Source organism: Phocoena sinus, chromosome 3 (genome assembly GCF_008692025.1).
Source record: "Phocoena sinus isolate mPhoSin1 chromosome 3, mPhoSin1.pri, whole genome shotgun sequence".
Lineage (NCBI taxonomy): Eukaryota > Metazoa > Chordata > Mammalia > Artiodactyla > Phocoenidae > Phocoena > Phocoena sinus.
The window spans coordinates 108364443-108386893 of NC_045765.1; the positions used below are offsets into that span (position 1 = coordinate 108364443).

Consider the following 22451-nt stretch of genomic DNA (forward strand, 5'->3'; position numbering starts at 1 on the left):
CTTGCTAGAAATTTCAAACAGTAAATTGGAGAAGCAGGTTTGGAGCTTGGTAGAGAGGATAGGGCTAAAGACATAGGTTTGGAAAATCCTATGCACAGAGGTAGTAGTTAAAATGTTGGAGATTTGCTAGTGATGTATTCTGGAGTCATCAAGACAGTAGAGTTGATTAACTGTTCACTGATATGATGCTCCCTGCCACTCTCTCTGGAGTAGGTCCTGACTGCCTGGGAAGCATTCATTTTGTTCAAGGGAGTTACAGAACATGGATATATGAGGCGGTGTTATAGATAGATAATCTCAGCCCTGTCCCATTTTATCATCCTGTTGATAACAATACGATGTCCTGCTACAGCTCAGATTCTAAGGGTAGGAGGACAAGCACACCCCTAGGAAGATGCTTCAAAATCTTTAGTTCTGCGGTTTGAAACCCCTTCCCTCCATTGATTTTGTGCCTCCGCCAATATGTCTTTGAGAATCACTGTCCTGAACCCATTGAGAGAGAGGAGATTGTTGCTTTAAATTCTACTTGTAAAGAGATATACTTTTTGCTACCTAATTAATTGGGGGAAAACAGAAGAAATATATTATCTCCTTTAATATTACAAAGAAGAGATTACAAGGAAGTGGCTTGCTTAACTTTAAGGAATGGTGTTTATTGCAAGGACACAGCAACAGTTGTGCTCTGGCCTTGACTGTTCTGGGGTCTGTTCTGTTATTGCACCCCCCCACCCCTACCCCAGACCCACCACGGTGCCTCTGCTTCACTCAGTGCCTCTCACTTCCAACTTCTCCAGGCTTGGTGGAACATCCTTACTGCTGAGCCTTTGACTTAGGCCTGGCTTTCTTGTCCAGACTGCACCACTGGTTTGGCTTTAGGTCCAAGATTTTACAACCCACAAGGAATAACCCGAGGCTCTAGGGCCGTACGCAGTAGGGCCACACTGCCACTGGCAGGCAATTTTGAGGCTTCAGTCTCTCCAGGAGAAATTCACAAAATTTTTTTTTTTTTCAAGGTGAAATCTGCCATCATGGTCGGGAATCACGTGATGGGTTTGGAAGTAGTTAGTGAGAGACAAGAGTATGTGGGATATGTGTGTTTGAAGAATGTGTGATAAGAATCACCAGTTGGGTTTGTTTGTTTGAAACTACAGGAACATTTCAATTCCAATATCCCATATGACATACTTTGGGGTATGAACCTTCCTCAGGGAGCATCACACAGGGATGTGACATACTACGTGTGTTAGAGTAGAGAAAGAGTTGAGAAGCACTGATCCAGGAAGTGGCATTCAACTTGAAGAGAATGGGAGAGGTTTCTAAATTATATTCGTATACTCACTGTCAACAACATATTTTCATCTATGAGTAACTTTAACAGATGTCTGCTCATGGTGCTTAGTAACTACAGAATAATTCTCATCTTAAGAGTTTGGCAGTTTGGGAATGGAGAAAGAATTAAATGGACAGAGCAAGTGATTATATACAGGCTTTCCCTTTTCATGACAAATACATGTTATGTTTTCGGGAAAATATTCAGTTTTGCAAATGCCATCAGTCTTTAACAATCATAAATTCACTTGGCAAGAGAAATGGAGTAGCTCTACAGAACTGTGGTTATTGTTACATTGTTTTATTTACTGTAAACCTGGCTCAATATTGGTAAATACAGTGTAGCAGAAACTGAACTGTTGTGAGCTATCTGGGCATCAGTCCAAGATATCATTAAAAATACTGTCTCAGACTAATTTGGGTTTATGAATAATATTTTGTTAACAGCTTAACTAAAATTGAGCCACATGGTATAGCTTAAAATTCTGAATCCACAAGATAATGAGAGTAGTATAAATGTATAGTGCATACTTAATATTCTGTATTTGAGTGATAAATTTATATTTACTTCCGTGTTAACCTTTAAACTATAAGAACCCAAATGCTTAATATAATCTGGTATCTTTAAAGTTTACTTAATGCTGTGATTTGCTGTTCATTTGAATTTCTTTTAAACTAAAATATTATTGGTTTAACAATCTAAACTAAAGAATAAGGAGAGAGTGCCTGAACAAATACATTAAAATTGGACATTCAACACCCATTTTGGCATACGGATATGTAAACAGCTGGAGTTTATGTTAACATTCACCAGAAAGTTGGAAGGATATAGTGTTGTTGTAAAGGTCCAATAACTTAATTCATTTGTTTTACTAATAATTAGACCTTCAGGTAGGTTATGGGAATTATTAATATTTGGTTTTAAGTTAGTAATTCATATTAGGTATAACAAAGGGAATTGAGGGCTTGATAAGTTAGATGATCCAAGACAAAAATCCATATTTAGGTGTTTCTTGCCAACAGAAGATATTATGTGTCTTATTCTTTTGCGTCCTATTTTAATTAAAGTTCTTTCTGAACATATGTGTATAAACTCCTTGAAAAGATGTTGGAAGAGTTGATTTTCTGTCACTGTTATTGTGAAAAATATTTCTGTAATGAAAAGGTGTGTGCATTATTTAAAGAATGAATTTTAAATATACCTCTTCTCAATAAATATTTTATTCATTTTACAGGTTAGCACTCTACGTATATGAATATCTGCTCCATGTAGGAGCTCAGAAATCGGCCCAGACATTTTTATCAGAGGTATGTTTTGTATATTTTCTGCATTGTATTTCGATATCCTATGTAAGTGAATGAAAAATATACTGTAACAATTATATGAAAAAAATACCATTATGTATTATATAATGAATGCTCAGTTATCAGAATGCATAATATACTCTTTGTAGATTGTTTGTAAGCATTTTTAGTATCCCAAAATTCCATGTCCATGCAAATAACCTTCTACTCAACTTTATAGCCATTTTTTCCCTGTAGAAATAGAACCATTAAACACCATCATATCTCTAGTTTTAGCAATATCTTATTTTGGCATTATTCACAATTTTGGAAAATATGGTTTTTGTTTTTATTTTGTGTGGATAATAGTGGATTGACGACTGAAACTTCCATTAGAAAACATTTTGATAATCTTGCTTCAAGTTCTTCTTGTTTCTCTTTCTATTTTTCTCCGTCACAATATTTTAAACTTTGAACTCTCATACAATGTTACTTTCTCCTTCTGTAATTTATCTAATGATGAGGATGAGGAGGATTTTATTGAGTTATATATATGCCAGGCATATTATCTATAATTATAATAAATATTATATTATTTATAGTTCTTATAAGGAATTTGTAAGGCATATGGTATTATTCCTGATTTACTGATAAGAACTACAGGGCTCAGGGAGTTTATATTACTATCTTATGATCACATAGCTTAGTAAGTTACGGAACTAGAATTCAAACCTTAGGTTAATTTCAAAGCCCCTGGTTTCCCCTCTATATCTGTGCTGTCCAGTATGGTAGCCGCTGGCCAGATATGACTTTTTGAGCACTTGAAATATGACTAATGCAGTTGAGAAGTGCTGTAAGTATGAAGGTACACACTGGATTTTGAACACTTGGTGTGAACAAAAGAATATAAAGTATCAATAATTTAAAATTTTTGATCACATTGAAATGATAATATTTTGGATATATTAGACAAAATAAAATTACTAACATTATTTTTCTTTTTTCTTTTTTAATGTAACTACTAGAAAATTTTAAATTACATCTGTGGCTCTCATTTGTGGCATATGTTTATGTTTCTGTGGGACAGTGCTGATCAAAATTACATTGTCTCTAGTGATCTCACTAGTTTGCCCCTTCCAGATCAGGGATATGATGGACAGCCCCTTGACCAAAGTGCCCTGCCTGAGGTACAGCCTTCTTGAGATTCACTATCCTCCAACAAGCACACAAGTAAACAAACACATGTAGCCCCCCAATCTTTTATCTAATTAATTAATATATGTGAACTGTTAGGGCCTGTTTGCAAGTAAGAAAATTGAGAGGTATGCTCAGAACTTAAGAAGTCAGTTGTTTTACTACAGAAGTAATATATGCAATGAATAAGAATGTGATTTCAAAGTTTATTTAAATCAAAACAGAAGTTTAACATATCCGTATCTCATTAAATAATTAATTAGAAGACTTTGGTCTATAACCTTCTGAGTCACATTCACTGTTTGATATTATAAAGTTACTGAGATTGCAAAGAGGATGCTTTTAATAATTATATTCTTAATCACTGCCAACTTATATTTAAAAGAAATTCAATCTGCTTATGGAGATTTTCAAGCTTTATTTTAATGCATTTGAAAACTTGATAAAAGAATTTACTGGTCACTTTCCTTAAATCAAGGACCATTTTGGATTGGCTCAATTTTCTGAGTCCTCAGGGGTTCCCAAGAATATTTTTTCTTAGCAACACTAATAATCACTTCATCAAAAAAGAAAAAAGTTGCTAACTTATTTAAGGAAGTTCAGGTACTAGGGCTCAAATAAGTTATGTGGATTGAACAGATAACTAGATACTGTACTGATATGCTTCTGACTCAATGGACAATGGATATACAGCTTTTCTAGAGCTACTTGGTAAAAATAAAATTATAATTCCAGAAGAGATTTACACGTTTTTAAACAAGTATTTACCATGATTTTATTTTCTCCGGCTGCATTTGGAATACAAAACTGAGGATATCTCTGAATTATTAATCTGGTTCAATTTCACAAGAGGAATCAGTTAAGCTGATATTAAGCTATTGTCACCAGGAAGACACAATATTACTGGGCTTTGGAGATGGGTGTATGTGATTCCCAGAATAGTTACATGGAAATCGTTGAACATAAAGCAATCGTATATATTTTTGTGGGTACATACTTATGAATGTGAAGTATAGTGAAGGTCTGAAAGAATATACATTCCAGACTAGTTGTTGGTGGGAGTGGGGATGTTAAAGGAACCAAAGGGGAATTTTATCCTTACTCGTAGGATTTTTTAAAACAAGAAATATATATGTATATATATTTGTATAGTTATTTAAAAATAAAAATAATAGAAGATAAAATACGAAATTACCTTGATTTTAAAATGGAAGTCTGGAGGTAGATTTGTAATAGGCCATTGCTGAGTATAACCTAGAGTTCTAGATACAGTCGTCCCTCTGTATCCACTGGATATTGGTTCTAGGACCTCCCCACCCCTACCCCACTGCCGTGGATGCCAGAATCCACAGAGATCAGGTCCCTTATGTAAAATAGCACAGTGTTTGCACATTGCCTACACTTATCTTCCCATGTATTTTAAATCGTCTCTAGGTTACTTCTAATACTTAACAGTGCAAATGCTGTGTAATAGATGTAAGTACCATGTAAATGATAAGTAAACAGTTGCCCATAGGAAGCAATTTCAAGTTTGGCTTTTTGCAACTTCCTGGAACTTTTTTTTCCAAGTATTTTCTCTCCGTGGTTGGTTGAATCTGTGGATGTGGAACCTACAGATAGAGAGGGTTGACTGTAATTTCAATTGGTTAAATTTCAATAGCTTGCTATATTGTCCTCCCTCATATTTTAAGTTTCCATAATACCAGCTGCTTGTGTTTGCCTATACATACCAGAAGCCTTCTCTCATCTGGGCATTACTCGGTGCTGTTCACTGCCTAAAACCTCCTCCCCTTCTCTCCTTGACTAGCTTAGAAGTAGCTTTTTCTAGGAAAACTTTCTCAGGGCTCCACCTCTCCATGCTGATAGTACATTCTCACCTGAAAGCCTTTGCATATTCTGCCAAGAAGCTTGGACTTATCTTCTCGGCAAAAGAGAACTTTTATTCTTTTAAGTAAAAGAATAGCATCGTTAGATTTGTACTGCAGTGTCTATGTGAATGGCAGTACCCATCCTCTTTAACTATGGACAACAAAGAAAGGAGAATGTAATCTTTTAGAGCTCTGTACCCTATTTAGCATTGCTTTCTCTCTTCCTTTCTTGGATCATCTGGAAAATTTAAGGCTGCTCATTGTAGAATGACTTCTTAAGTCATTTGAGTAGTGAAGGACCATCTTATCTAAATTCTTACTCTATACCCAGATTTTTACCTGATTCAGAACTGTTATACAAGGGACTTAAAAATCAGGGGGACCTATTTATTTGTTTTGGGTATTTGTGATAAAAAGGAAATGACTGATGTGGCACCAATTACTCAAGTATTCGATGTTCTCACCCTGGTTCAAGGCAAAGTAGAATGCTTCTTCCAATTTCGGCATTCTCCCTCAGGGTGAATGAGGGTATGAACGACTATGATGTTAATGAGCCCTTGTGAGCCAGGATTTACTGTGCTGGGCCACCTCTTTCATTTATACGGGTTTGCTTTCTGGATGAAGTTGTGAGAAGGTCAAGTTGGAACTCCAGGCATCATCTGAACAAGTAAGATGTGTATCTCAGCAGCCTAATCTCTCAGTTGGGCTTAGCCTTTCTTATAGTGCCCTTGGCCTAGCCTGTCAGAAATTGGACTGCTTCTGATAGCTTTTGTTATCAGTCTGAATAGTAGGGCACTATTAGCCCAACTATTTTTTTTTCTTAGTTAAAAGAGATAACATTGGGATAACAGTAGAAATTAAAACATTTCTCTAGCCAGGCTGTGTTAAAGCTCATTGTTATCTCTGATTCATCATAGATCCTAAACCACTACCTGAATCCTAAATGTAGTTTGTATGACTTTTCATTTTCTTACCACCAAGAGGACAAAATGGAATATTCTTTAGAAATATTCTCAATACAGAGCCCCTCCTCTGCTTTATATTTCTTTATCCTTCAGTATTCAATAATTATAAACAGAATGCTAAGAAATCTTCTTTACAATGCTATATCAATTTTTGTTATTTTGGGTTCTTTAAAAATGATTCTTTTCCTGCGTTATATGATTTCATTATGCAAAGATAATTCCTGCTTGTTCCTGAAATTTTGTATGGTATTCATGCCTCAGAATGAGGCTTGGTGTCTGTAGCAAATAAAATTAAGAATTAGAGTGTTGTTGCAGAGATCTAGGTTTTTTATCTCTTCTTAAAAATTTTACATCGTTTATACTGTATTACTAGCCCTTATTTGCCATAAATTAGCCAATAAGTTAGCCAGAAATAGAAGCTTAAAAATATCTCATGGATTGTTTCTTCAGATTTTATTAGGAATGCTAAATTATTGAACTCCATAGACTCCAAAATTCTGTTTATTTTTCCACCTATATGAAGAGAGAGAATAATAATAATAATTTCCTTACCTTACCTGTTTCTTGAACTTTAATTTGGAGGCAACATAGTGTAGTGGGTAAGAGCAATCACTTTAGGGCCACACTGCTGGATTTGAATTGCGTTCTACATTATATTTACTTATTCAGTTTTCTTAATTATAAAAAGAAGATAATAATTCTTTAAAGTGGTGCTGAGGTTTAAATGAGTTAGTACATGTAAAGTGATTTGAAGGGCCTGGCATGTGGTAAGTGCTGAAAGGTGTTATTTTAATACTTGACTGATTCTTTTCTTTTTTTTTTATTTGCTGTGGGATCTTAGTTCCCTGACCAGGGATTGGACCTGGGCCCTGGCAGTGAAAGCCCTGAGTCCTAACCACTGGACTGCCAAGGAATTCCCCTCTTTTCTATCTTGTGTAGTTTACTTCTTTAGAGTACAAGTATAAATACATATCCTACGTGCACGTGTGTGCTCCAAGTATCTGTCACCTGGATGACCCAAAATCCTCCTACCTCCTGGGGTTACCTTTTCTAGCAAGATGGCTCCAGTTCTAATCCCTAATATAATTGGTTGTCTCAAGTCCTCTCCAACATCTCTGGGGCTTACTAGGGGGAGGGAGGACAGTATGGTTCTCTTGCTGTGATTTCTTGCTCTCACTAAGTATTACAGCCCTGCTGCTTCTCCTCCTTATGGCTGATACCTTTTCTTTGCCTTAATTTTCCTGTTTCCTTCATATGCATCAAGGAGTTTTCCCAATAAAGAATATTCCTTTTTAAGAGGACTTCTACCTTCCTTCTAAAGCAAAGCAGGACTATTCAATAAAACTTCCCATGATTTTGGAAATGATCTCTAATCTCTGCTGTATAGTAAGTTCTCCACTAGTCACATGTGACTACTGAGCCCTTGAAAAGTGGCTAGAGCAACTGAGGAATATTCAATTAATTTTAAATGTAAAGAGCCACATGTGGTTAATGAGTACCACGTTGAACAGCACAGTTTTGGATTATATCTGCTTCAAAGTACAGTCAGATTTTTCTTCCTGTTATACATCTGTCAGCTTTAATTTTTTAAATTAGAATGTAAAAATTTTTACTTTTTTTACATTTAGTTTAGTTGTATGGATGCACCAATACTTCTATACATGGAAGGTTTTAGAAAATTAGTAGGAAAGGTGGATTATATCTAAATTAGAAGTCTCAGGATTTTGTCTAGCAACAAATGTGTACATAGGTATGCATTCTTTTCTTAACAGAGGAACTAGCTTTATCCATTCAGGGTATTAATTTTTTTAATATTGGTTTTCAAAAAGTATGAAAGGATTTAGGAATACTCTGTAAAGTTTGTATCCCATGAGCTTCACATGAACTGCTGTGCTGTTGGAGATGCTCTTGACCGTCTAAAGTGGTCCTACATTGACGAGGCTGGAACCCCCCAAAAAAGGTGCTGTCGACATCCAGAATTGCCCCACCTCGGCTTTGTTGCTCCTGCTGCAACCAGCGACTACACTTTTGGAGCCAGGGGCAGGAAGCTTCTCTTCTTCCTCCTGCCTTTTGATCTCCTACTAGTGTCCCTTGATAGCAGAACTTAACAGGAAACTGGCTGGCAAGGAGCCTAGGAAATGTAATTTTCAGAATCCAAGCACCAAGTGTAGAATGGAGTATAGGAAGGGTGGGTTTCGGGCTGAGAGATAATAGGTAACTGACCAGTATACCTTGCTGGAAGCAAATGATGATGAGATGATAAGTAAATGTGTGTGTGTGTGTGTGTGTGTGTGTGTGTGTATGTTTGTATGTGTGTGTATCACAAATGTTTTTTTATTATACACTCTGTTCTGTGCTTTGATTTTTGTTTTACTTGTTTGACTTCAGTTGTTTTATATTGGTTCATTAAATTTATAATTCTCGATTTGTGGTTGTAGGGTATTTCATTCTATGAAATGTGCCATAATATATTTCACCAGCCCCCTACTGATGGACATTTAGATTGTTTCCAGTCTTTTGCAATTACAAATGATGCTTCAATGAAAATTGTTTCATTTATAATTTTTCACATGTGACCACATTTATAGAATAAATTCCTAGAAGAAGAATTGCTATCAGAGAGTGATAGTTTGTAATTTATAATTTTCAGTTATAAACCATATGGCATGTCTTACTCTTGCCAATACACCTTTCATTCATGATTCAATGTTTGGCTGTGCATTTACATAGAAATGCTGAAAACACTAGATCATATGATAGAGACACTGCATAATCGCAGACAAGGCCCTCAGATGCAGAGTATGGCAGTGGGAATTGGCCTTGGGATTTACAAGGTTACAGGAAAATACGGCCTTTAGCTGGACTAATGTCAGAAGGAAGGGAGGTGGATGATTAAACAGCAAAAAACCTAAGGACTAGGGACTACACATTGGGCCTGGAATAATGCAAGAAGGAAAAATAGAATAAAGAGAGAGAGATTGTTTGCATAGATGCCGCTTAAACACCTAAACAAGCCTGAAGCCCATGAAACTCAGTACAACAGAAAATGCCTCTTCATAAATAGTAGAAGAATTGTTTCTAAAATGACTGTTGACATTTAGAAGTATTTTCTGGCTATTCCTCAACCCCATCCATCATTAATACACGTTTGCTAAAAAAATTAAACTACATATTTGGATGCGAATATGATTTTAAAATGAAAGTCTTCCTTTAGCTTTTTCCAGAGATAATAGTTGTAAGTTTGGTGTCATTTTTAATATGCATACACCCAAATGCACACGTACATATTCACACATTTTTTTTAAACAGGAAAGGTTTTATACTATTATGTATTTGTTCTCCAACCTTGTGTAATCTCCAGCTTGAAAAACCAGTATAGCATGGCTCTTTTTCCATGTAGATATATCTTATTCATTTTAATGATTACACACTGTTCTGTAGTATTTAAGCATGAAAATTTATTTTACATTCACTATTGGTGAATGTTTTTCAGGTTGTTTCTAATTTTCATTGTTTCTAAAAACGCTGCAGTAAATGTGCCAAAGTTTTCTATAGATCAAGTTCTGTTTTCTTGAGCATCATCTCATGCTTTCTCTAAACAAGTAATATCTAGAGTAGTAACTAGTTTGGAAGCAAAAAATACCATTCACTATGGAAACATATTCCTATGTATAACCATCTCTTCTTTGCAAATACCTAAAATGTTAGTTGTTCATTGAATAACTGTGAGTTTTGTGTTAACTTCAGTATGATGGACCAAAGTTTTAGCTGTTTCTGCCACAGACTTGCAATTTAAGTGAGAAAGATGAACTTTACTTATGATATAGTAAAGGATGTTTGAGGTTGAAAAAGATGATGTATGTGAAACATTTTGAATTTCTCTTAGGAATAATAAGATGTAATACTGTTTAAAATACAGATTCATTACCTTCAGACTTCCTCTTGTGAAAGACCATATCAAATATAAATCTTATAGTTATTTTCCTAGAGTACCTTATCTCCTGAAATAGCTGATGATTGGTTGTGGAAGTTGTGAAGGTACAGGAAGGAGACTGCTTAGTAGCTGATGTGGTGCAGTGGGACTCATTTAGACTGTGAGTCTAATCCAACCTCCAGCACAGTCTGGCACTGAGAGCTAGTCATGCTATTTTGACTCTTCATAAGTCATCTCACATTCTCCTTTTAATTATTTCACAGTTGTATTATGTAAAGTCAAGATGAACTGAGATGAAACATAAGGACACTACTTTAAAAAACTTACTGTTTATATGCTTAGGATGATTCCAGGGGTTAGGAATATTAGTGTGTATGGGGCACATCTGTGAGGTCCATTATTGTGCCCTTTCAAGAAGACTAGTGAAAAAATGGAAAGAGAAAGGATTGAGAGAAAGATGAGACACAGGTTTCTGACTAAATTATAACTTTAGCAGGACATCAGAGTTTTATTTCTCATAAGATTCATTAAGTACCATTCCTTATTTTTTCATGAACCAAAAAGATAGAATATTGATCAACTGAAATTATCGGATAAAAGGTAGTATAGATTAAAAATTTTTTTTTGAGTGTTACTGCTTAGGAGAATTCAAGCTAGGATCTGGCTTACATTTATATAACATGTTCTGGTTCATAGATCACATTTAGACTTTATAAATTCAAGTTCATTAATTGCTAGAGTTCACCTTTTAGCGGTTTTTTTTTTTTTTTTTTTGCGGTACGCGGGCCTCTCACTGTTGTGGCCTCTCTCATCGCGGAGCACAGGCTCTGGACGCGCAGGCTCAGTGGCCATGGCTCACGGGCCCAGCCGCTCCGCGGCATGTGGGATCTTCCCGGACTAGGGCACGAACCCGTGTCGCCTGCATCGGCAGGCGGACTCTCAACCACTGCGCCACCAGGGAAGCCCCCTTTTAAAAACTGGTTATCACATATATAATTTTCAAATCTTTAGAAAGTTCGTTTGTTTTTTGAGAGCAAATTACTTGTCTTTGTCAAGGTTCCCAGTGGTTTATATTTTGTGTACATATGAACTCTAAACATGTAATCAGTTTCAGTTATTTTAATTGCACTTAAGTTTTGCATCTCTTCCTTAGAAAGGTTTTGCTTTTTTTTCTATTTTTACATTTAGGGCCACTTCTTGAGTTTTTATTTTTAAATGTTTTTGGTTTTTATCCTTTTGGGATAACTTCTTCCATAGTAAGTGATAGAAAGGATTCCTTGAATTTTTTGAAATCTATAATTATAGTTGTTTACTTCCTAGTAGTGTTAAGGGCCTGTGGGCACATTTTATTGATTGGAGTATTGTTAAATATTTTTAATTATTTAAAAACTACAGGATATACTTATACATAAGGATTGTTTGTTTTCAAAGCTGGATCACCTTAGCTAAAATTATAACTTACATTTACCTTTTCTCTTTATCCTCCTTCATTGTTTTGTTTTCCTCCACAGCATTTGTCACCTTCTATTTCTAATGTAAATACAATTTCCTATTTTTGTTTGTTTGCTTGTTTATGATCTATCTTCCTTACTAAATTATTATCTCCCTGAATGCAAAGATTTTTATCCTTTCTGTTGACTGTGATCCAATGCTTAAAAAAGGCACTGTATAATCACCCACACAGCTTTCCAGTTTTTAAATTTAATTTGTAAAAGCATTTAGTCAGAACTTGTAATTTTGAGAATATTGACCTTGTTTTAAATGTTTATTATAGTGAACTCCAACTCCTCTGGAATATAAATAATTGGAAAGTTTTATGTCACCATCTTTTAAAAATTCTTATGAAAGTCATATGCCTTCTTACTCCCATCCCCTCAAATAAGGAACTTATTAAAAAATTCAATCCTTAGAGTATAATTTAGAGTCTACATATTAAGCCCAGTCTCTTGCAAATTTCTGGGTTAGTGGTGATAACTGATTTTCATATTGGTGTTAATAATGGTGATTTTCATGTGCCTTAAGATCCTGAAATATCTTCTGAAATTATGGCACAATGGGAAGCAAATTCAGGAAAATAATGGTGGCATCTTCTCTCAAACTCTCCAGTCAGCAAATCACAATATAAAATGAGTATTTTTAAAACTTGAGTAAAGAATAACATGAAAATCTTATATATTATCATAATATTTTAAATGGAAAAATATTGCTTTATAATATGTGTGAGAAGTATTATTAGGAAAGTATTTAATATCTCTTTTATTCATTTTAGATAAGATGGGAAAAAAACATCACATTGGGGGAACCACCAGGATTCTTACATTCTTGGTGGTGGTAAGTATCTTTAATTCCATTTTCACTAGATTGATGATGCATTTCAGTAGGCCTGCACTGTACCTGTTTATGATTTCATGCCTCTCACTTATACTTTATCATTTTCTACAGTTATTTTCTGAAAGGTAGCACTTAGAAAAATAAAAAACAAATAAACTCAAAACCAGCATTAATGTTATTTAACTTAAAGATACTTCTATTAAATCAAGCTGGAATTGTGACCAGTGTGTGGAATCTCCAGCTATAAGTATGATATTGTATTAGTCAGCTCTGGCTGCCATAATAAAATACCATAGACTGGGTGGCTTAAACAACAGAAATTTATTTTCACACAGTTCTAGAAGCTAGAAATCCAAGATCAAGCTGCTGAGCATGGTCTGTTTCTGGTGAGAACTCTCTTCCTGGCTTGTAGATGGCTGCCTTCTTACTGTGTCCTCACATGGCAGAGAGAGAGAGAGAAAGAGAGAGAGAGAGAGAGAGAGAGAGAGAGAGAGAAAGAGAGAGCGAGCACATAACAGAGAATGAGAGAGAAAGACCAAGCACGTGCTAGCTAACTAACTAGCTTTCTGGTGTCTCTTTTTATAAGGGCACTAATTGCCCATGAGGGCCCCACCCATGTGACCTCATCTAAACCCGAGGCTACTGAAGGTAGTGGTGGTGATGGTGGTAAATTTTTAAGAGAGAATAGTCCAAAAAAGTTTGAAATAATTCTGTATAGACTCAGAGCTAGAACTGACTAGGAATGTACACAAAGATGGTCAGTCAGTATTAAAGGCCCAGTTGATATCAGAACTTATAAATTTTATTGTGGTACAAGTATGCCCAGGTATGTGACTTTTCTACAGCAGTATTTGTTAGTCTAGGTATTCAAATGGACAAGCTAGGCTTTTCTTTTTCTTTCATTTTTAAAAAATTTCTTCAGTTAGGAGCATTTCCTGTTCAGTACTTTATACATTCATCTCTCAACATCTTATTCAAAAGAAAAAACAAAAGCTCTCTTCTAGTGCCGTGCACGTGGTTTCCTTGGTCCGTTACTTCATGCCATCATCTTTTTAATCTCTCTCCTGAAAACGTGCTTTACTAGAAGTTCCATGGTGAATAGAACCACACTTGGTCAGTTGTGGTTGTGGGTTTCCCTTGTTTGTCTCACATACGTATGGCAGGAACAGGTGCAGTCCTTTGGTTCAGAGTTGTTCCTTTATTTGGAACAACGGTTCACTGAAGTTAAGCAGTGTCATTGTGCTGTTTTCCTGGGGTTTAAGACTGACCTCTTGTAACATATAGTTGTATAAAAGTCAGTTTTTCATTTTACATAGTCTGTATTTATGATATCTAGATCTAGACTAGAAACGCTTAATTATTTGCTGAATGTAGTTGAGTTTCCCACTTGTTGACACCCTTATATTTTGTATGTTTCCTATTAGGTCTGCAAAGTGGCACAAGAAACCACTTTAGAAGTCTGTCCCTATTGGATTAGTGGGTTAACAAAATGAGAATTTTAAGTTTTTCATTATAGAATTAATTCTATTTCTTGCACCTATTCTTGCACCTATTCCTCATGAATTTAACCTACCCTCGTACTGTAAATGGTTGATAAAAACTCACTGAATACTTTGGCTTTTTGCTTCCATCAGACTTCAGTTTTTTTGGTCTTTGCTATCAGAAGGTATAGCTCTTAAATCTGCTATTGCCCTTCCTTTTTCTATGGCTGTTAGGTTCAGGGGAACTCTTCCTCTGTGGTTTTGGTATTTTAAGAAATTTTTACTTAGTTAGAGATATCAAAGAAATTGTAAATAATGAGCATAAATATTTTTAGACCATATTTATTTTAATTTAAATCTAGCACATGCAAAAGGTACATTATTTTCAGTGTTTTTAATGTTCTTCCCTAAAACTATCAATACTAACGTACCTTTTGAGGTGCCTACTTTGTCGATATAAATCAGTGATTCTTAGTAATTTTGAAGTCATGGGGTCCTCTGAGAACTGATGAAAAGCTGTGGATCCCCTCTTCCAGGAAACTGCCCAGATCCTAAGCTTTCCTGATCATTGTGTGTAGCCAGCCATGACTGTGAGCCTTAAATCCAGCAGAGGCCTGACTTTTTTTTTCAGCTGTTTCAGTGGTCCCTTTGGTTTTTTTTTAAATTAAGACTTTATTTATCTTTTAGAGTAGTTTTCAGTAGGTTCACAACAAAATTGAGGGGAAGGTAGAGATTTTCCTTATACCTCCTGCTTCCACACATATATAGCCTTCTCGTTATCAACATTCCCCACCATAGTGGTACATTGTTGTAATTGATGAACCTACATTAACACACTAAATCACTCAAAGTCCATAATTTGCATTACAGTTCATTTTTGGTGTTGTACATTCTGTGGGTTTGAACAAATGTATAATGACATGTATCCACAATTATAGTAATATACAGAGTATTTTCACTGTCCTAAAAGTCTACACTCTGCCTCTTCATCCCTCCCCACCCACCCTCCACCCCTGGTACTCACTGATCCTTTTATTGTCTCCATAGTTTTGCCTTTTCCAGAATATCATTTAGTTGAAATCATACAGTATGTGGCCTTTTCAGATTGGATTTTTTCACTAAGTTATATGCATTTAAAGTTTCTCCATGGCTTGATAGCTCTTTTCTTTTAGTGCTGAATAATATTCCGTTGTCTGGATGTACCATGGTTTAATTATTCATTCACCTACTGAAGGACATCTTGGTTGCTTCCAAGCTTGGCAATTATGAAGAAAGCTGTTATAAACATCCACGTGTAGGTTTTTATGTAGTCATACATTTTTAGTCCCTTTGGGTATATATCAAAGAGTGTAATTGCTGGATCATATGCTAAGAATATGTTTAGTTTTGTAAGAAGCTGCCAAACTGTCTTCTAGACAGGTTGTACCATTTTTCATTCCCACCAGCAACAAATGAGAGTTTCTGTTGCTCCACATCCTGGCTAGCATTTGTTGCTATCAGTGTTCCAGATTTTGGCAATTCTAATAGGTGTGTAGTGGTATCTCATTGTATTAATTTGCATTTCCCTGATGACATATGACATGGAGCATCTTTTCATATGCTTATTTGTCATCTGTGTATCTTTTTTGGTGAAGTATCTGTTAAGGTCTTTGGCCCATTTTTTAATTGAGTTGTTTTTTTTTTCTTATTGTTGAGTTTTAAGAGTTCTTTATGTATTTTGAATAACAGTCTTTTATCAGATGTGTGTTTTGCATATATTTTCTCCTAGTCTGTGGCTCGTCTTCTCATTATCTTGACATTGCCCTTTGCAGAACAGAAGTTTTAAATTTTAACAAAACCTAGTTTTGTTAAATTATTTCTTTTATGTATTGTGCCTTTAATGTTATACCTAAAAAATCATTGCCATACTCAAGGTTATCTTGGTTTTCTTGTAAGTTAACTTCTAGGAGTTTTATTGTTTTATACCTTACCTCTAGGTCTGTGATCCATTTCGAGTTAATTTTTGTGAAGAATTTCTAGTGTATACATTCTTTTTTTTTTTTTTTGCATGGGGTGTTGTCTAGTTGTTGCAGTATCATTTGTTGAAATGACTATCTTTGCTCCATTGTATTGCCTTTGTTCCTTTGTCAGAGATCAGTTGACTATATTTATATGGGACTATTTGTGGGCTCTCTTTTCTGTCCCATTGATGTATTATCTATTCTTTTTTTTTCTTTTTTTTTTTTTTTGCGGTACGTGGGCCTCTCACTGTTGTGGCCTCTCCCGCTATGGAGCACAGGCTCTGGACCCGCAGGCTCAGTGGCCGTGGCTCACGGGCCCGGCCACTCCGCAGCATGTGGGATCTTCCCGAACTGGGGCACGAACCTGTGTCTCCTGCATCGGCAGGCGGACTCTCAACCACTGCACCACCAGGGAAGCCCTCACTTCTGTCTTTTATAGAATATTTGCAAGTGGAGTTTTCCTGTTGTTTAAGCCTTTTCACCAAATATTTACTATGCAAAATTATGTTGCCTTCAAGGAACTAATTAGTAGGAGAGATAAACAATTAATAGTATTATAACTGAGGTATGTATTGGTTATAATAGCAATACAGGAGGAATACTTACATCAGCTTGGGAGAGGTAGGAAAGGCTACACAGGGAAAGTGAATCTGAGTTGATTTGAAAGTTGAGTGAGAAAAGGGTATTTAGGGCAAGGAATGGTTAGCATGAAATCTTAAAAGTGATCCTCATGCATTCAAAGAAAGGCAGGTATCTTGGATCAGTTGAATTGTAGATGCAGTACTATGAAGTGATAAAATATAAGGCTAGAAACAAAGGCAGGGGTCAGACTATGAAGTCCTGGAGTGCATCAAGGACTTTGGACTAGAACTCAAAAATTTTAAACAAGGTATATGACATGATTAGCTTTGTGCTTTTAGATACTTGGCATTACCATAGACATGGATTGAAGAGGATTGAGAGCAGAGGCAGAGTCTAGTTTACAGGGCAGTTGTTATTGTCCAGTTGAAAGGTTATTAGGTGATGGACCCCAGAGAGTGAACACTGAGTGGAATAGATTGGAGGTGAATGAAGAAGTTTCCAAGTTTTAGATTTGGATGGTGGGATGAACACTGATGCCATTGATTGAGTGAGGGAGTATAGAGCGAGCAACAGGCTTTGGAAAAAAGACCATGATTTAGCTCTGACAGATTAAATTTTGAGATGCCTATGTCACATTCAGAGAGAGATGCCCTATACAGTCAGAGCTCTGGATCTGTAGGTCTGAGACAGGCCCATAATGGTTTGGGAATTATCAGCATAGACTATACTGTAGTGAAGAGTGTTCATGGGTGAAACTGCCAGTGTAACAAGTAAGAGCAGGGCCTGGGGTTGGGACTCTGGGGAAAGTCAACCTTTAAGTGTAGGTGGATAAAGAGGAGCCTCAAAAGAAAATACTTAGAGAGGAAGGAGGGTAATCAGGAAAGAATAATGTATGGGAACCAGAAAAGGCATTCAAAGGAGAGATTAAATCTGCAGCAGGTAAAAGTAAAAAAAACCAAAAAAACAACAACAAGTATTTTCCTGAATCGGGAAGTAAAGTGAACTTTGGTGGTCTTGGGGAGAACAGTTTCAGTGGAGTAGTGAAAGTGAAATTTAGAAGGCTGTTATATTTCATTTTTCCAGCTCCAGGTTTATGGAGAGTAGTTGAAGTGTGCGGTGGTGTGTGTAGTAGTTTCAGGATTAACAATGGAACAGGACCTAATGTTTTTATTTTTAAAATTGAATAGATTTGAGCATGTATATAGATTGAGGTGAAAAGAGCAATAAACATGCACAAAAATGCAGAATAAACTACAGGAGAGATGAGGGGCAAAGGCCTTGGAGAGAGAGGAGGAGGGGAATTTCTCCTTTTAGTATGGGATAGAGGAAAGTGTGTGATTTTACTTTCTGGAGCTGTTTTTCCTGTTTTTGATATGATTTCCCTTATCGTTTATTTTCTTCTTTCCCAGTTTGCACCATGCCGCAGTGCTGTTATATTTCTTAGGCCTCCCTGCTGTGTTCATTGCATTTACCTTGATCAAATCCCTCTTGAAAGCATATTTCCTCTTAGTATGCTTTAATAAAAATTCCCAACTCTCTTCCATGAATTTCAGAAATAAAAATGCCAAGAAACTTCTTTCCTCTGAAATGAATGTCCTTTTAGATTTATGTAATTCAAAGATACACACTTTTTGAAACTTCCTATTTAAAGTTTTAATGGCAGAAACTGTGACTCAGTTTTACTTAATATTATATGTAAAACACCTTTTGAAGTCACTTTGGGCTCATGTATTTATATCCTGTAATTAAATACGTGTAACATTGCAGAGAAAATAAACTAATAACTAAGATTCTCACGAGAATCCAGTTTCTGTCACTTGGCAGTGGAAAGTCAAATCTTGCAGCACGCCAGCCCTGTCATGATTTTAGAATCTAACGAGGCCATCAGGTATCGCTAAGAATAACCAAATACTTATGTGAAAATAATAGCATTGGAATTAGTCAGCAGGCTTACTAGAATGGTGTAGTATTTGTAATTGGTAGACTACTCCTTACCCATTAGTTCTTGCCTGTAATAGGCCTGGCGTAGCTAATTATTTACTTGAATTAAGTTAAACTAAACATCAGTATAAGACAATGTAGGCAACAACTAGGATAGAAGAAGAGTATAATCACAGTGATAAGGGAATAAATAGTATTAGCAAGAGAGCAAGCAAAGAACACAGGTGGTCAGGCTGTAGGGGAGAAGCGAAATGTGTCTGGGAGACTAGGAAAGGAATGTGGAATACAGAGGAAGATTTGGTGGGGAGAAGACATTGTAAAAAAAAAAACTGATGGACTCTTCCATTAAATGCAAAGGATTAGAAAGGAAATTGAGGCAAATTTTACTTAATAAGAAAACTTTCTTTCTGGCCATAATAACTCTATGAGACTTTTCTAGAATACTTTTAATACCTTCGTACTTATTTTAAAAGTACTTTAGTGTAAATCATCTTTGTATCTGCACAAAAGTCTGTAAAATACATAACAGATATTTTCTCTTTACATAAAAAAACTAAGGAACAAAAGTATTTGCTCAAGATCAAACTCAGGATTAAAGTTTTCTGAATTGTAACCGGTACTCATCTCAGTAACAGATATTATTTCTTAAAGGGAGCAGAATTTAGTGGCCCACTATTAATAAGACACTAATTACAGCCCCCTTTTGAGCATCATGAGTGGCTAATTCCAGACAATAGATACAAATGACTCAGAAAAGTTGTCTTTTCTGAGTCCAGTCTGTCTTGAGGCATCCATGGATCACTGGCAGCTTGTGTAGGGTGAGGAGGTGGTTGCCATAGGTTACTCAGGAAATGAGTTGGAGTACAGGGGTAGAAGGTAGGATAACAAAGTGTTTGCTGTCTCATCCAGGACAGGTATCTATCTACGACACTCTTGTAACAGCTGATGGTGTTCACAGTGCCAGAGCTGTATAAACCTGCCCATAATCAGAATATAAGGCATCTTTGAAATAAGAATTTTTAATACCACACTCACATTAGAGGCAAAACAATGTAAGATAAAAAGTTTCAGCCCAGCTCTGCCATTTGTGTGGCACTTGTGTGGCCACTTGTGTGCCACTTAGGTAAATTATTTAACCTTTTGAAGTCTCAGTTCCCTTATCTATAAAATGGGAAAATACTAGGAGGATTAAATGATGGAAAATGTTTAGTATATGATGCTTGAATTTAGCACATACTTATTAAATGTAAGCTCTTTTGATGTTACTTTAAAATATGAATTTGTTACTAATCCAGGATTATGTGAGAATTTTATGATAGTGGGGCAAAATTTAATGCTTACATTTTAGAAAGTATTAAACAGTGCTAAGGAATGATACAAGTACAGGTCTGTGGAAGTTCTAAGGTGATGAGCAGGTACATGTACATTTCACCACCCTCCGGAGCGTTACAAATGGATAGTTTTCTTCAATATAGGTTAAGAGTAGCTAACGTTAATTGATAATGTATTTTTTGGACAGTCAACAAGAAATAACTTCCTTAGTTATCTTAAGACTTGAACTTATAATAACATGACTTGCTCCTCAGGAAAAAATGTCTTCCCCAGGGTTTTTTTTGCTTCTTCTTTTAATTTTTATTTTCATAGAATTCTAGATCTTGCCAGTGGCATGAAGGTTATATAATTACGTTAGCATCCCATCTTCTGGGACACATCTGACATGTTTACCCACCCTCGTAGACTTCTCTGACAACCATTTTGCTTTCTATGTTCCCTAGAGAAATTGAAAGCTAGCTAGTCACTTTGACTCACATCCTCAGGATAGAAGGAAAAAAGTATTTGGATGAGATCCTCAACCTGGGAATCCTGTGTTTTCTTTTAACTTAGGTGGGGAAATCTTAATAATAAAAAATGATACAAGAACAAAGATTTCAGTACTGTGCAAGTTTTGCTTCTCTGTATTTAGTCTCTATCTTCTTCATTTCTAAAATAGAGATTTTTCGCTTGTTTCTGCTTAGGAATAAAGAGACTGTAAATCTAAAGCATTATTCATGAATATCAATCTACCACAATTTCAAGGATAGTGTTTTGGTTTCAGGCTTTGGATTAGAGAAATTGAAAAGCTCCTGGGCCTCCAGCATGTCAAGTTGTAGAGAGAGGAAGTCTGTATTTGTTGATTACTATAACTTTATAGTATAGTTTGGAATTGGGAAGTCTCCAGCTTTATTATTCTTTCTCAAGATTGCTTCAGCTATTCAGGGTCTTTTGTGGTTCCATACAAATTTTAAGGTTATTTTCCTGTGAAAAATGCCATTGGAATTTTGATAGGGATTGAATTGAATCTGTAGATTGCTTTGGGTAGTGTGGACATTTTAACAATATTAATTCTTCCAATCCGTGGCATGGAAAATCTTTCTGTTTTTTTAAATTTCTTCTTCAATTTCTTTCATCAATGTCTTATAGTTTTCAATGTATCGCTCTTTCACCTCCATGGCTAAATATATTCCTAGGTATTTTTTTCTTTTGGATGTATTTGTAAATGGGATTGTTTCTTAATTTCTATAATAGTTCATTTTTAGTGTAGATTCACAAAAACAAACATCACAAATTACAACAGACTTTTGTATATTGATTTTTTTATCCTGCAACTTTACTGAATTCATTTATTAGTTCTAACAGTTTTTTGTGGAATCTTTAAAAATTAGAGTCTTCTTTCTTTTTTCTTATAATAATTAGAGTCTTCTTTCTTTTTTCTTAGTCTATTAGCTAATGGTTTGTCAAGTTCGTTGATCTTTTCAAAGAACCAACTTTTGGTTTAATAATTTTCTTTTTTTTAATTCTTTATTTCATTTATCTCTGGTTCAATCTTTATTATCTCCTTCTGCTAGCTTCTTTCCTTCTGATTTCTTCTTTGACCCATTGGGGGTGTGTTGTTTAATTTCCACAAATTTGTGAATTTTTCTGTTTTCCTTCTGTTATTGATTTCTAACTTTATCCCATTGTGGTCAGAGAACATACTTTGTATGATATCTATCTTTTTAAGTCTGTTGAGACTTAATTTGTGCCCTAACATGTGATCTATCCTGGAAAATGTCCCATGTGAACTTTAGAAGAACATGTATGCTTTTTGTTGGTTAGAGTGTTCGGTATATGTCTATTAGATGTAGTTGGTTTATTGTGCCATTTAAGCCCTTTATTTCCTTGCTTGTGTTCTGTCTGCTTGTTCTGTCCATTATTGAGAGTAGAGTATTGATGTCTCTATTATTGTAGAACCGTGTATTTCTCCCTTGGATAAATGAGTTTAAAAGGATATATTTCTTTACCTTTATTCAAGGAAAAAAATGTATAGGTAACGTAGGATTGTTAGAAATACGATATATAAAGTTATCTGCTTTAGTAATTTGGTTTATTATCCTTAATCTGGCTCTTGCAAATTTTTGACCTTCTATTAAATCCATAAAGAGAAACATTGTCATAATATTGCATATAATATTCTGTGATTAAACTAAATACAGTTTAAAGACAACCATTATAAAATTTTGGTT

General features: G+C 35.4%; 1 protein-coding gene across 5 annotated transcripts in view; it reads left to right on the forward strand.

Moving 5' to 3' along the window:
• SSBP2 (single stranded DNA binding protein 2) overlaps nucleotides 1–22451 on the forward strand; it is a 301417-nt gene that overhangs the window by 72539 nt on the left and 206427 nt on the right. For all 5 annotated transcript variants that reach the window (XR_004349289.1, XM_032627488.1, XM_032627486.1 and 2 more), the window contains exons 2-3: nucleotides 2565–2637; nucleotides 12844–12905. Coding sequence is in view for 4 of the 5 variants with exons in the window: in XM_032627488.1 (XP_032483379.1) it covers nucleotides 2565–2637; nucleotides 12844–12905 (135 nt within the window). In the remaining variant the exon portion in view is untranslated. The remainder of the gene's footprint in view (nucleotides 1–2564; nucleotides 2638–12843; nucleotides 12906–22451) is intronic.